This window comes from Phoca vitulina, unplaced genomic scaffold (assembly GCF_004348235.1).
Source record: "Phoca vitulina isolate PV1807 unplaced genomic scaffold, GSC_HSeal_1.0 scaffold53, whole genome shotgun sequence".
In the NCBI taxonomy this organism is placed as follows: Eukaryota; Metazoa; Chordata; class Mammalia; order Carnivora; family Phocidae; genus Phoca; species Phoca vitulina.
In genome coordinates this window covers 5,472,051-5,486,719 of record NW_022589756.1, presented here as the reverse complement: position 1 = coordinate 5,486,719, position 14,669 = coordinate 5,472,051, and the positions used below count along the sequence as shown (strand labels likewise).

The window sequence follows — 14,669 nt, the reverse complement described above, 5'->3', positions numbered from 1 at the left end:
GGAGGGGGCAAAGATCGTGAAAAACTCCCATGTGTCTATCACTCAGTGTCAATAATGATAACCCATGGCCATTCTGCTTTCTTATGTACACCTAAGTCACATTCCTTGCCCCTCACTGGATCAGTTGGAAGCAATTCTTAGACGTCATACCATCTCATCCATAAATAGCTCAGTGTATACCTCAGTGAGGCAAGGACTCACTTCAGAACATAATTACACTCCCATCATCTGTCCTACAAAAGGAATAATTCCTTCATTTCATTGAACATCCAATGCTTACATTTCCTGATTGTCTCATAAATTTTTTGGAAGCGGCTTGTTTGAATCAAGATCCAAACAGGATTCACTCGCTGTGTTTGGTTAAAATGCTTAAATCATTTTAAGCTTTTAATATTGCATGGTTTCTGTTTCTGCAAAGTGTGTTTACCTTGCTCTGTGAAGGTAAAGGGAGAAAGTTCCAGGGAAGTCTGAGTGAGGCTGAGCCCATGCAGTCACACTGGGAAATGCCTGTAGATGGTGGTTTCTTTTTTTTTTTTTTATTTCAAATTATTCCCTCCTTTTGTATTATTTTTTAAAAGACTGTCTGTATGGGCTTTTAATTTTTTGGTATTTTTCTTTCCTTTTTTTTTTTTGAGAGAGAGAGAGCTCGTGAAGGGTGGGGAGGGGAAAGGGAGAGGGAGTGAGAGAATCTTCTTTTTTAAAGATTTTATTTACTTATTTGAGAGAGACAGAGACAGAGAGAGCAAGCGGGAGGAGGGGTAGAGGGAGAGGGAGCAGACTCCTCACTGAGCAGGGAGCCCGATGTGGGACTAGATCCCAGGACCCTGAGATCATGACCTAAGCCGAAGGCAGATGCTTAACCAGCTGAGCCACCCAGTTGCCCAAGGGTGAGAGAGAATCTTAAGCAGGCTCCATGGTCAGCACAGAGCCCAACACAGGGCTCGATCTCATGACCCAGGGATCAGGACCTGAGCCAAAATCAAGAAGAGTTGGACACTTAACTCACTGAGCCACCCAGGTGCCCCTTTGGTATTTTTCAATGATTAATATACTTAAGGGGAAGCCACTCATTATTATTTATCTTAACTCTGTACTGGTTAAAGAAATATAGAACCAAATTCCAAAAAAGACTAATTATTCTTAATTTTTTTTAGGATTTTATTTTTTAAGTAATCTCTACACCCAACATGGGGCTCGAACTTACAACCCTGAGATCAAGAGTTGCACGTTCCTCCACCTGAGCCAGCCAGGTGCCCCGAGACTCTAATTATTCTTAAAACCAACTAAGCCAAATCAGACAAACAAACAAGATCACCTCAAACAGTAATTGGTCAGGGAGAAAGAAAACCACCACCCCAGATTATATGGAATCAATTATAACTTTACCTCAGAGACTGAGAATGAAGGCTGTGGGTCACTAGGTCGACAGTCAAAGACGCGAGTTTCACTGGGGCCTAATTAGGAACCAAACTAAACCATAAAGTAACTACAGTGTGGTCCCCCGGGGTCTGTGTTATTTTTTTCTTATAATGATTACTTCAGTGATTTTCCTGAAATATCAAAGATTAGTTTTTTTCTAAACAATTTTGTTCTAGGTCCCAAACCTTGCTGGTGCTCTAAGCATGGACTTAGTTGGCCTCCTGGCTTCCCTTAACTCTATGAGCTGTGTTTCAAAAAGTAATTCTCTTTCTGTGCCTCGGCCTACCATTTGCCAGATAGGATGGATACATTCTACTTTCTTCCAATAGAGAACTGGCCCTTTACAGATGGTACCCCCAATAATCATCATGAAAGCATTAATAAATATTGTGGCATGACACTGGGAATGGGAGACTCAGGGTCATTAGCTGATAATCAGTTTGAGCTGCTTTAAAGAAACATCCTAAATAATGTTAGAAAATAGTATCAGTGACTTCCAGTCATTGGGGAAATTTGGGCAAGGTCAATAACCCACCTTGCTTGGGTCGAGGCATGAAGAGGGCCCCACTCACCTGTTCTCTGTTTATTGTCCTGAGTGTCAGCACTCATGGGGTCTCTGATGTTCAACAGCTGTTTCAGATCTTTTCTTTTTTTGAGTGAGACCATTTATTTAAGAAAAGAGTCTCACTGAACAGAACTTTTATGCTTTCACAGAGTAGGTAGTATCTCTTAATGGCATTAAAAAAACCATAGAAGAGAAAAATAAATGAATCAAGGACTATCTAATATTTATTGCACTAAGGACTAAAAATAGTGCAAATACCCAGTACTCACATTGCATATGGCGCTGCATATTGGTATTTGTTTGACATCAGAACTGTAATGAATCTCATCCTCTGACTAGGGAATGTATACTTCTAGAAATGCATCCTACACTTGATCTGAGCCAAAAGGCCAAGAAGGGATATGAGACTGCATCCTAAATAACTGGAAAGCTGTCTGTACACTTATGTTTGGTACAATTCTTCATAATAAAATTGCATTTTATATTGACAGAAGCTACATGTTTTCATATGAAATTTATAATGAACTTTGCTGATTACCTGTTTAGAAATAATGACAGAGCTTAAATATTTGATAGTAAGAGAAGGATTAATTATGGTGCGTTCATAGGATGCAATGGTAAATAGCCAACAGAAATGATAAAAAGGGTATGTGGGTGGCCCAGTCTGTTAAGCCTCCAACTCTTGATTTTGGCTCAGGTCATGATCTCAGGGGCGTGAGACAGACACCTGCATGGGGCTCTACGTTCAGCAGGGAGTCTGCTTAAGGCTTTCTCTCTCCCTCTGTCCCTCCCCACCACCCCCTCCCCGCTCACACATGCTCTCTCAAAAGAAAAAAAAATACTCATCATGTATATTAAATTAAGCAGCAGGTCACAAAATGGTATGTGTGATGCTTTTCCAATTGTATAAAATGTATATATGCTTTTTTTGTTATATAACTAAACCTTAACAGTGGTTACTTCTGAGTGATGATGTGATAAGCATTTTTCTTTTAAGTTTCTAGTACTTTGAAAAATTTCTATGGGTACATATATTAAATATACAATTAGCAAAATACTGTTTTATAATAGTATTTTAAACAGAAAGAATACAACTACAAATTCATTTTTTAAAAATATCTTAAATTTGAACATATGGGAAGGCAGTCCATGTTTTTGGCAAGAAAGGTTTGACATCAAAAAGCCATCAGTCCTCCCAAAGTTAGTCCAGAAGTTTCATATGATCCCAATAAAAATAGCCATAGGATTCCAGACAAGTGAATCCAAAAGTGAGCAATGAGTAAAAGTTGCCAGATAAATTCTGAAAAGGATAACTAAAAAATAAAAGCCTTTCAAATCTACAGTAGTTAAAACTACATAGTACTAGTATATGAACACACAGGGAGATGAAAGAAATGGGGGGGGAGTCTGCAAATAGACTAAGGAACATATAAAAATTTGATTCTGTAATAAGGTTGACATTTCAAATCAGCAGAGAAAAGATGGTTTGCTCACTAAAGGTTACAGGGAAAACTGACTAGTTGCATGGCCAAAAAAAAAAAAAGTTGACTTCATACTTCACACTTTATACTCATAAATTTCAAAGATTCACAGATTTAGTGGTGAATACTGAAACTCTAAAATTAATTTTTTGCAGCCTTAGAGTGGGAAAGGCCTTTAATTATATAAAATCCAGAAGCCCTGAAATCCAGCATTAATTTATTTGACTGCATAAAAAAAGCACAACTAAATAAAAAATGAGAAGCAAAGTCAAAAGATAAAGGAGAACTGGAGGATGCATTTCAACGAATATTACAGACAGAGAAAACACAACAGAAACATGTACCCAGGGGGAGACGAACCATGAGAGACTATGGACTCTGAGAAACAAACTGAGGGTTTTAGAGGGAAGGGGGTGGGGGGATGGGTTAGCCCGGTGATGGGTATTAAGGAGGGCACGTACTGCATGGAGCACTGGGTGTTATGCACAAACAATGAATTGTGGAACGCTACATCGAAAACTAATGATGTATGTGACTAACATAATAAAATAAAAAAAAAAAAACAAAAAGAAACATGTACCCAAAATACTTGACCATGGTTTGCAGAACATAAAATACAAACAGCTACTAAAAAATGAAAAGCAGCTCAGATTCACACAAAACAAGAGAAATAAAACCAAACCAAAATGAAACCCTATACCATGAAAATATTCTCCACCTATCAGATTGGTGAAAATTAAAAAGGCCAATAATACACAATTTGGGGTGTGGGGGTGATGAGGCACCCTTGTATGTTGCTGGTAGGACTCTAAATTGGTATAATGTCTGTGGAAGTCAATTTAGGAATAATTTTGAAAATTGCAACCATAAATGTTCGACAAAACAATGTCACTTCTGGAATTTTTCTCATATGGATATATTTGCATATTTACAGAATAAATTGTTTTTAAGCTTATGCACGGCCACAGTGCTATGACAGCCAAAGATTGAAAACAACTGAACATCCACCAATAGGCACCAGTGGAATGTGTCAGGGTGCAGACATATCCCAAGATGTCTGCACCTCAAAGAAAAGACGAGGCTCTCTACATTCTGAAATGGAATGATTGTCAAGACATAGTAAGTAAAAAGAGCAAGGTAAAGAAAGTATTACGTTTCCATTCATATAAAAAGAAAGCATGAGGAAAAATATATATTTAGGTGTTGCTTGCTGTGTATGAAGAGCTGTTGGAAAGGCACCAAAAACCTAAAGGCTATCACTTGCCTCCGCAGAGGGGTACTGGTAAGGTAGGAGTCAAGGACCGATGGGTGGTTTTTCATGAGAGATCCCTTTTGTACCTTGGAATTTTGTATCATGTAATTATATTACCTGTTTACAAAATAAATATAAATTTTAAAATTACTTTTGAAAATTGATTCAGATGAAAAAAATCAGACTATAAATTAATATGAAAAAATAAATCAGAATGTGATAGGGTGGGTGACAGGATGTGACAGGATGATGGGTGATTATGATCTCACAGGGAAGACAATGAGAATGATCCAGAGGCTAACAGCCATATACTCTGAATTATTTCCCTTATAACAGTGATGCATCTACACTGACCAAGGCTCCCTTTGGCGACAAAAGGCAAAGGTTAGGCAAATTGCACCCCCCACCCCACCGCCAATTAAAAATTGAACCCTTACCCATCAGATCCTGGTCTGGAAGGAGCATTATCGGATGAGTTAGAAGAGGTGGAAATCACCGAGGAAGTCACTGAGGTGATGGACAATCTCCGCAGTGTAGATGACATGATGTAGGGTAGTACAATAGACCCTGTGCGGCTTTGCTTCCTCTCAGTCAAGGTGGGTGGCTGAAGAACACATGGCATCTCCCGGTGAGCTGGCCTGGAACTCAGCCCATATGGCCTGGCACACCCCCATCCGTTTGGGGCCGCCATTTGTATTGGCTGGCACCCACTGCTGCCTCACTTGTTAAATATCGCAGCTACTCCTATTCTTAAGTATAAACACAACTAGGTTAAACCTACCTTGTTAAGATGAGAGAAAAATTCCCCATAATTTGCTGCCAGCCACATAAGAGAGAAAAAGCAAACTGTTCATTACCCCCCAATAGAAGAGCAAAACCCTCAGTCTGCTTCTCCAGTTTAGCTTCTTTCAGCCACTAGAAAAATAGAATACTGGCCTAATAGAAAGTTTTAGATCCAAACCGTAGACCTGATGCTTAGGAAGTAAATGGTGAATCTTAAGAAGTAAAGGAACATTGATATTGATCTGCTTTCATTAGCAATGTCTCCAGTAGGACTGATTGCCCCAACAGGCCACCATATCAAATTCACATGCAACCACTGGCCTGGATCTAATAAAAACTATTCACTAGGTGAAAGTCACAGTCCTTCCCATCTAGGAACTTGTGTAAAAGATAAATGTTCCTAGGAAAAAGCTCTAAACTGGCAGTAGGTTGGGAGGTTAGACATGACTGAACACTTGATTAAAAGCAATGATCACAAAGATATTCTGGAGAAAAGGGTAGTAAAGACGGAGGTGTGGGAATGGGAGGCAGGAGGGCTCGAAAGGAATTTCAGAGCTTTGACCCAAGGAAAGAGAATTTGAAAATCAGGAGTTCAAGAGTGAGACAGAAAGCAAGGTGAACTCATATTAAAAAGAGGAGACATGGGGCGCCTGGGTGGCTCAGTCAGTTAAACATCCGACTCCTGGTTTCGGCTCAGGTCATGAGACCGAGCCCTGTGTCAGGCTCTGCACTCAGCGGGGATTCTGCCTCTCTTGCTCTCTCCCTCTGCCCCTCCCCCTGCTCGTGCACACACAGGCTCTCTCTCTCAACTAAATAAATCAATCTTAAAAAAAAATGGAAAAATGAAGCTGCATCCAAACACTTAATTGACTATTGGAGAGAAAAGATTATTTATTGTTTATTCTTTTATTAAGTAACCTTTATGCCCAACGTGGGGCTCCAACTCATGACCCCAAGATCAAGAGCTGCATGCTCTACCAACTGAGCCAGCCAGGCGCCCCAGAGACAAAAGGTTATTGAGCGCATGTACCAACCCACCCAACTTCTTGGGAAGAAGAAAACTGTCACTGGGAGAACTGTGTTAGAACTGTTGGAAAAAATGATGAAATCAGCTATATGCATTGTGAAATGCACTTCACCATTCTTTATCCCCTTCAAAGGCGTCAACAGTGGAAACCTTTCATCAAAATGAAAAATAAACACTAGGAAAATCACTAAGAATTGGGCTAGACGGGACAGGAATGATCAGCGTCTGGGAGCAGGAACATCCCAACTGCTAGGAGAGTAGCGCGCACACTGTGGGCCCAGACCAGCGGCCTCAGCCCCACGTGGGAGCACGTGAGGAAGGCAAACCCTTGGGCCACTGTAGACTTCTTATCAGAAACTCTGGAGCTGTGGTCTGGCGGTCTGTGTTTTTCAGGTGGTTCGGACAGTCACTCAAGTCTGAGAACCCCTATGTAGCACGTCACTGTTAGAAGGTCACCAAAAGCTCACCATGTGCTCTCCTCCCTGCCCCTGGTATTTCCATGCTGCACCATTTTGACTCATCTGGCAGCTGAAAAACTCCGCAAGATCAAAAACTGTCAAAGAGACAGAAAAAATCAACAAGCTCCTTAGACAAAGCCTACCAGCGTTATGACACCGTAGAGCTTTTCCACTTTCTCCTTGAGTTCCCGGAAACAAGAAGACAACCGGTCATGCAGTGGCTTTAGCTGCTCTGTCAGCTTCTCCCCGTGGATGCGGATCCCCTCTGTCAGCAGGGGCATCTGAACAAAAGGGCATGAAAGGAAGGGAATACGGTTTAGGAAGAGGGATACTTCAGATCTGGAGGCTGGGCAAGGATGGGGGTGGAGACGGACAGGTAAGCTGGCAGACACAGCACGGACCACATGAGAACGCTACTTCTCCGTGTGGGGCTTGGGCACTGGCCGCCCTTGGGTCAAGGACACAGAGAGACACACAAGGAGACAAGCAGGCCCTCAACTGGGGAAGGGCTGACAGCCCAGACAAACCCACCTGAGCCCGGGGGCATGTCTGTGGCTAAGCCACTGCTAGTTTTAAACCTTAGGCTGAATCGGATGGCTGCATTTTCTACCACTGTTCACTGAAGTAATGAGAGAGAGAGAGAGAGAGACTGAGGCCAACATGGCTCAGCTGGAAACACAGCTCAGCAAACCAATTTGGGGACTTTAATCTCTTCTCTAGGAGGGTCCCTCTCTGCACTGTAGAGTCTAACAGAATGCTATTCCTAGGGTCACTTTGCCAAACAAAGAGGTAGGCTGTGATTCCAAAGAGTAAAAAACAAAACAAAACGAAACCCTCTAAAAGCGGGCTTGTGGATTTAAGCCCTAGAGAATATCTTGGGGCTGTGCTCTGTGGCACCCCACGGAGCGCTGCGGAAGGCTGTCTGGCCGCACTCCTCCCACGACACATACCTGCAATGCTATCAGTCGTTTTAGCAGCTCAATCTTCTCCTGGTCTTCGGGATGCTCCTGCAAGTACTTTTCTGTAAAAAAAGCCTAAAAGGGGAGCACATGTGAGTATTAATTAGAACACGTTCCTATCTGTGTATTTGACCCAGAAGGGAGGAGAGCCTGAAAGGGTGAAAAATGTGTTCTGTTCTGATAAATCAGGAACATCTAAGTAAATACTCATTCATTTCCTGGGGCAGCCCTTATGCCATAGTGGACAATTCTAAAGGTATGTGCTATTTTGTGGTTTTTCTGGAATTGTGCAATGCCTAATCAAAGTACCTTCTCAACAACCACCAGACACACACAAGTGCACAGACCAAATATCATCAGTAGAGCAGAATGGCATTCAGTGAAATAACTTTCCCAAAGGACTAAGGACAATGGCAATCCCTAAAGGTTACTCATTAAAGTGTGCAGTTATTATAAAGGAAAAAGCAAAAAATTAGTAGGCTGGATATGGACGATAGTTCTCCTGCTCTATCATCTGATATAGGCTCTATCACATTTTTTTCTGTATTAAGTAAATATTAATATCCACATTTTCTCATTACTCATCTATCTAAACGGCTTTTTTGAGGACAACATGAGATATAGATGTGAAAATGTCTTATAAGTAAATTTCTTAAAGATTTATTTATTTGAGAGAGAGTGCGCATGGGTGGCGGGAGGGGCAGAAGCAGAGGGAGAAGCAGGACCGGGGCTCGATCCCAGGACCTGGGGATCATGACCTGAGCTGAAGGCAGATGCCTAACGGCTGAGCCACCCAGGCGCCCGATTCAATGTATTTGAAGTCCTTATAAAAAGGGGAAGTTTAGACACAGGGAGAACACACTGTGAAGAGGCATGAGGAGAACATGGTCATCTATAAGCCAAGGAATATTTGCCAACCCCTCCGAAACTAGGAGAGAGGTGGGACCAAATTCTTCCTCACAGCCCTCAGAGGGAATGAACCCTGCTGCTACCTGGATTTCAGAAAACCGGGCTCCCGACTGTGAGGCAATCTATTTCTATTGTTTTAAGCTACCCTGTGTGTGCCTTTGTTCTGGCGGCCCCAGCAAATGAATGCAACAAGGGATACAAAGACATGCGGGCCTACAGGCCCAGTATCACAAACAGGAAGCCGGGCAGCACATCCGGAGAGCACTCCTTCTAGCCAGATTCATGTTTAGAGAGAAATGAGTGAAAAAGTCGTATTGCTTAAAACTTCATCCACCCTCACCTTCCAAATACAAGCAGTTTAAATCTTCAAAAGTTAAAAAACAATTTTTGATATAAGATAAAATGCACCAAAATTCCCAAAGCATTGGTTGAGTCAAGAAATATTGGAGCAGGGTGCTCTGAAATTCACTTTTTTAGGAGAGTCCTGCCTCACGACAGAAAGGGGCTGATTACAGCAAACAGCTCTTGGATTCCTATCAGGCAGGCAATGATTAACAGCCTGCTTTAAGACAGGTCGCCTGTATAGATAAGTGATGATGGATTCCCCAATGGACTGCAATGGGGGTCACTGGTGATCAAGGAGTTTACCTTTTTCTTACGTTTAGAAATGCACACACTCATACATATTAATTAGAAGTACAAACTAGTATTTTAAGCTAAAGGTCTTGAAATTTATTAGTTTACATACCCTACATTCCCTTTTTAAAAATTTCAATGAGAAGACGATGACATTGGAAAGACCTTCATATGAAATTACATACTATTCACAGATATTGGCATGTATGAATTTGAGTTCAGGGGCATTCTGTAAAAAAAAACAAAACCAAAAAACACTTGGAAAAACACATAAAAGTTAGTACTAGATAGCTTATAAGAAAAAACACACACCAAAATCATTACAGTATAAAAAAGTATTATATTCTGGATCCTAGTTTTGCTTTGAATTTTGTGATGATGCCAGAGATTATTACTGACACCTGGCATGGGCACACTAGAAGTGACCTCCGGTGTGGACTCCTTCCCGGCTGCTAAGGGTCATAAGCCTGAACAAGGTGCAAAGGTTGATGGGAAAGATGGTCACAGCATCAGTCACAGAGTACTGGCCGCCCCACTCACGAAGGACGTTCCGATCACATTTGGCTCCAAGCGACGGGAGGGAGGAAGAAAATCGACCCTCAGCAAGCCTCAACTATATGGCAAGTGTTCTGTGATGTTCCCTACACACAAGATGCCTTCCTTAGCTATGAGCCACTCCTGTGCGTTAGGTATTTTCCTCACTTTTTTGAGATACGAAGCTCGGGGCTCAGAGAGGTGAATTATCTCACTCAAGGGCACACAGTGGCCAATGGGAAGCCGGGATTGGGTCACAGGCGTGGCTGATTCTAACGTCCCTGGTCTTCTCAGGACTTGGTGTACAAATGGAAATAAGAGAATCAGCCCATCTACTGTCCACTCGCCCTTCCCGTCTTCCTCCTTCACTTCCCGCTCATTCTCCAGGCTACTCCACAGGGCGGTGGCCAAATGTTTATTTGGATTCAGGAAGAGGACTCCAAAATTACCTAGCCACTGAAAACAGCTGAACAATTAAAAATCCTGCCTTGATTAATTACATTACGAATTACCTACTGAATACATTACTTCCATTTTATTTTTTTTTTTAAGATTTTATTTATTTGAGAGAGAGAGAGAGGGAGGGAGAGCACAGAGGGAGAGAGAGAGGGAAAAGCTGACTCCCCGCTGAGCAGGTAGCCCGATGCAGGACTCAATTCTGGGACCCCGGGATCACGGCCTGAGCTGAAGGCAGACGCTTCACGGACTGAGCCACCCAGGCGCCCCCATTACCTCCATTTTAAATGGTGCTACATCCAAACCCTATGCAATGGATTCACATCTGGTGAGTACATTTTTCTTGTTTCTCCAGAATAAAAGATATGACATTTAGTTGAACTAATGTAACTGAGTAGCCAGGGCCAGCGTTTGTCCAAACAACCTAAGGCACACCAAGTCGGGGTGGGTGTTTTTAGAAGCTCATTTTAACTAGAGCACAGCTCTGCCTCTCCCACAGATGCTTCTTCACTTCCAGAGCATCCTGAGTTCTGCGTCTCCCACAGGGGAGAGGGGGAGTGGGAGAGGGAACAGCAGGTAGATCAACCAGACGTGGTATATTAGATTGATCTTTCAGTGACTCCTTACCAGGCCATGGCCTAACCCTGGCGGGGTTGCTGAGGGTCTCTAGGAGGTGTGAGGTCAAGGACATGCTTTTCATTAATTTCACTTGTAAAAGAAGTGAAGAAGGCAGAGTGAAAAATCTCTCAGGCGAGCTGTAAGCAACGAATTCACTGGGGGCATGGTGCCACGGAGAGAGGCATGGAGACACACGGGATTCACCTTTTCATAGTTGGAGTAGCCCCCCATGACAGCTGGGTCCACGATGCCACTGAGCAGCATGGAGAGAGGGTGCACAGAGAGGGCTCGGTCCCAGGCATGCTGCTGGACACAGTTGCTGATCTTCTCATTGGTGAGTTCCATGGTTTCTATGGCATTCTCCAGGGGACTGATTTCCTCCTGTGACAGAGGACCAGGGAGAGGAAGGTCATTTTGTGAGCTCACAGCAAAGACGGAACAAAAAATCCGAAGCGTTCCCTTTTAAAAGGTATAACATTCTCACCAAGCTATAGAAGAGTCAAGTTTTGCTTGTCAAGGTTATATTTATTTGGATACCACACTTATTGGAAATGCTTTTGCTAAGTTGCAAAATAAGCGACTTAAAATCTTCTTAGGAAGTCCAAGGGTGACCTAAAAATTAGCTATTGCGGTGATTATTTCTTGGTGCAAAGTATCTACAGAAATTTTGAAAAAAAAAAAATGGAGCTGTAACAATGATTGATTTTTAGGCAGAGCTCCCTCAGAGATTTTTGAGAAGCTCAATGACAACAGAGTAATGGGTTATCTGATCCCAGATACTTCTGCAGCACCCAGAATGTTCCCTGGCAAGAGGCTTGATGCTTCTTCCATGAGAAAAGGGAAATGATTTTGGATGCCATACATTCAGACCATACATAAGTCACCTTAGTATGGGTTCTGTGGTTTAAAGAAGTCAGAAATAAGAGGATGTATTAGAATATTCAACCTGAATTTTGGATGAAAATGAAATAAGATTTAATATACATTCAGAAGAGCAACTCCTGTGGAAACATCTTCAAAGCCAGGTTTCAAGAAAGATCGCCTTCTTCGTTTTACCCATTGCCAGCCAGCATGACCGCCTACTGCAGCCTCAATGCCAAAAGTCTCTGTCCAAAAATCATATTCATACTTGAAAAATAATAATTTACTACCAGTGGTACGGAACACATCAGATTTCAGTTCAGATCTGTTCAAGATGTATTTCTTGAAGATGTATTACATGCCAAGTACTGGGCTATGTTCCACAGTTATAAAAGTGAATAAGACAGAATTCATGGCTGGGAGGAGCCTATGGTTTATAAAATGTAGTGGGTCTCAAGCCACGTAAGCACGGGAGTAACTTGCTAGAAATAAGCCCAGGTTGTGGCAGGGCACAGGGAAAGGGCATCTAACCCCACTTAGGAGTTTCAGAGATGACTTCCAGGCGAAGCCTGGATGGGAGGTAGTTAGGTTGCGAAGTAGCATTTCGGGCAAAAAAAATGGCCCACTGTCATGGAGGGTTGAAATAACATGGAATGAGCAGTTTAGTTCCAGAAGATTCCATAGGAAACGAGGTGGCAGAGCTGAGTCACAAGGACTCTGCTTGTGTGTGCTAAGGAACAGCGGCTTTATGCTCTAGGCACTGGGGAGCCACGGCAAGGTTTTAAGCATGAGGAGGATACGGTCAGCTTTCCACTGTGGAACTCACGCTCGGAGGCCGTGAGGAAAACAGGCCTGTGAAGGCCAAGGCAGGAGGCCAATGAGGGGGCTTTTTCCGTGGCGTCCACCAGAGATGAATGAGGGACTAAAACAGGGTACGGTAGTAGGAGAGCTGGAAATAAAGAAAACAGATTTAATAAATATTAAAAAGGTAAAAGGGGCAGCTTTGGGGAGGGATAGAGAAGGAAGAGTCTAGGATGACTGGTGATGTGATTAGCCACGAATGAAAGAAGAGGAAATGTTCTGGGAGAGAATGTGATTGACAGCAAACTCAAAGGAGACATTCTGAAAACGGTTTGGTGCACTGGCAGGATCATGAGGAGACGAGACTCATTTACTCATAAAAGAGTCATTCACTGTGAGTAACCTTTAGGGTTGGTGTTGTAACATCAGTTGTACAAAGGAGTTCTATTAGACAAGCATGCCTTTTATTTCTCTCTCGGAAAACAAAGTTGGCCAGAGGAGGCTGGCCAAGCTAGTGAGAACTGGAGGAGGGCTTAACAAAGGCTCTTATTATATCTGGAGACACAAAGAATTTTCTGAGTTCCAATTTCAAATGACTCACCGTTGAAATTTGTTTGACTTCAAACCACTTGAGAATCCCAGGAAAGGTGTACGCAGTTGTATACGTGGTCCTTTCGATCCACATGGTCTGGTGGAAGGAAGGAAAATTGGAAATGTCAGTTCCCAGGCAAAATGGCAATGCTCCCTGGTTGAGGTCAGGGAGAGTCTATTCCCAAATGCTTCCTTGGTGAACGGGCCACATTTTGAGGATTCTGGATGTTTAAAACTGCAAGGGATCATCTGCTTGGGCCCTCTCATGTTCTAGAGGGGACATGTGAGGTCCAGAGAGGTGGGACTTGCTCAGGTCATACCAGCATAAACACTGGAGCGCAACAGCAGAGCCCAGTCTTGGGGTGGGGTCCGGTCTAGAGTTCTCCACTGAGATGGGCTTGCTGTCGAGGTAGTAAGCGCGTAGCACCTCTGTCCTCTGTCCCCATGGCTGCCATAGTTTCTGCGATCTGCTTTGGTTAGGTGGAAAGCCTACTTTACCTTGTTTTAGAGGGCAAAGGGGGTGGACTCACAGCAAATTCATTGTCTGGATCCTTCTCTCCTTTCCAGAATGGCCTGGAATATCTGAACTGCTGCACTTCATTGGCTCTATAGTAGCTGGAGAAAGACATGGCCACAATGCTGTAGCTTTGCTCTTAGAACAAGCAGTCCTTGATCAGACTTCAATAAAACCTGGGCCACATCTTACAAAGACCGAGTCTTATCCACTAAGCGACCTCAAAACCGTCTCCACAATGAAGGCTGGAGGGGGTGCACGATCTGATTTTATTGCACATCTTTATCTTATAATGAATCCATTCCACAGCTCACCATTTAAAAAGGTATATGTATTTATATCCATGTTTGTGATTTCATTTGTGTATTTTTATCACAATCCTATCAATCCTACTAGCATTTTAGCTTCTCAGGAAAAAAGAACGAGGCTTTCGATCACTGGGGAACCCACCAGGCAAGGTGAGGTCAGCCACTCCTCAGTGAGTGCTTCTGAGTGGAAATAGGATCCAGGAGATCTGAAACCTAACAGTGAAATTCCTGATTTCCCTCTGTCTGTCTAAAAATACCCCCAAGGCCCCCAAATCCCTTTTGAATTACCAAGCTCTTATTTTATACTGAAAATACAATAAAGAGTTGCTGTGGTCTGAATGCCAAAATTCATGTGTGGAAATCCTGCCCCCCATTGTGATGGGATTAAGTAGTCTGTGGCAGGTGCATAGGTCATGAGGGTGGAGTCCCCATGAATGGGATGAGTGCCCTTATAAAAGAGACCCCAGAGCACTCCATCACCCTTTCTGCCATGTGAG

At 42.8% G+C, this 14,669-nt stretch overlaps 1 protein-coding gene across 2 annotated transcripts in view; it reads right to left on the bottom strand.

The window, feature by feature from the left end:
• Positions 1-14,669, bottom strand: part of DOCK5 (dedicator of cytokinesis 5) — a 153,881-nt gene that overhangs the window by 9,428 nt on the left and 129,784 nt on the right. Inside the window, exons 42-47 of one of the 2 annotated variants that reach the window (XM_032389069.1) lie at positions 13,881-13,965; positions 13,361-13,447; positions 11,302-11,478; positions 7,936-8,019; positions 7,129-7,266; positions 5,155-5,321 (exon numbers count right to left, since the gene is read on the bottom strand). In XM_032389069.1, the coding sequence (XP_032244960.1) occupies positions 5,155-5,321; positions 7,129-7,266; positions 7,936-8,019; positions 11,302-11,478; positions 13,361-13,447; positions 13,881-13,965 (738 nt within the window). Of the gene's footprint in view, positions 1-5,154; positions 5,322-6,542; positions 7,267-7,935; positions 8,020-11,301; positions 11,479-13,360; positions 13,448-13,880; positions 13,966-14,669 lie in introns of those variants that run through there. The other variant, XM_032389068.1, reaches the window with a different exon arrangement.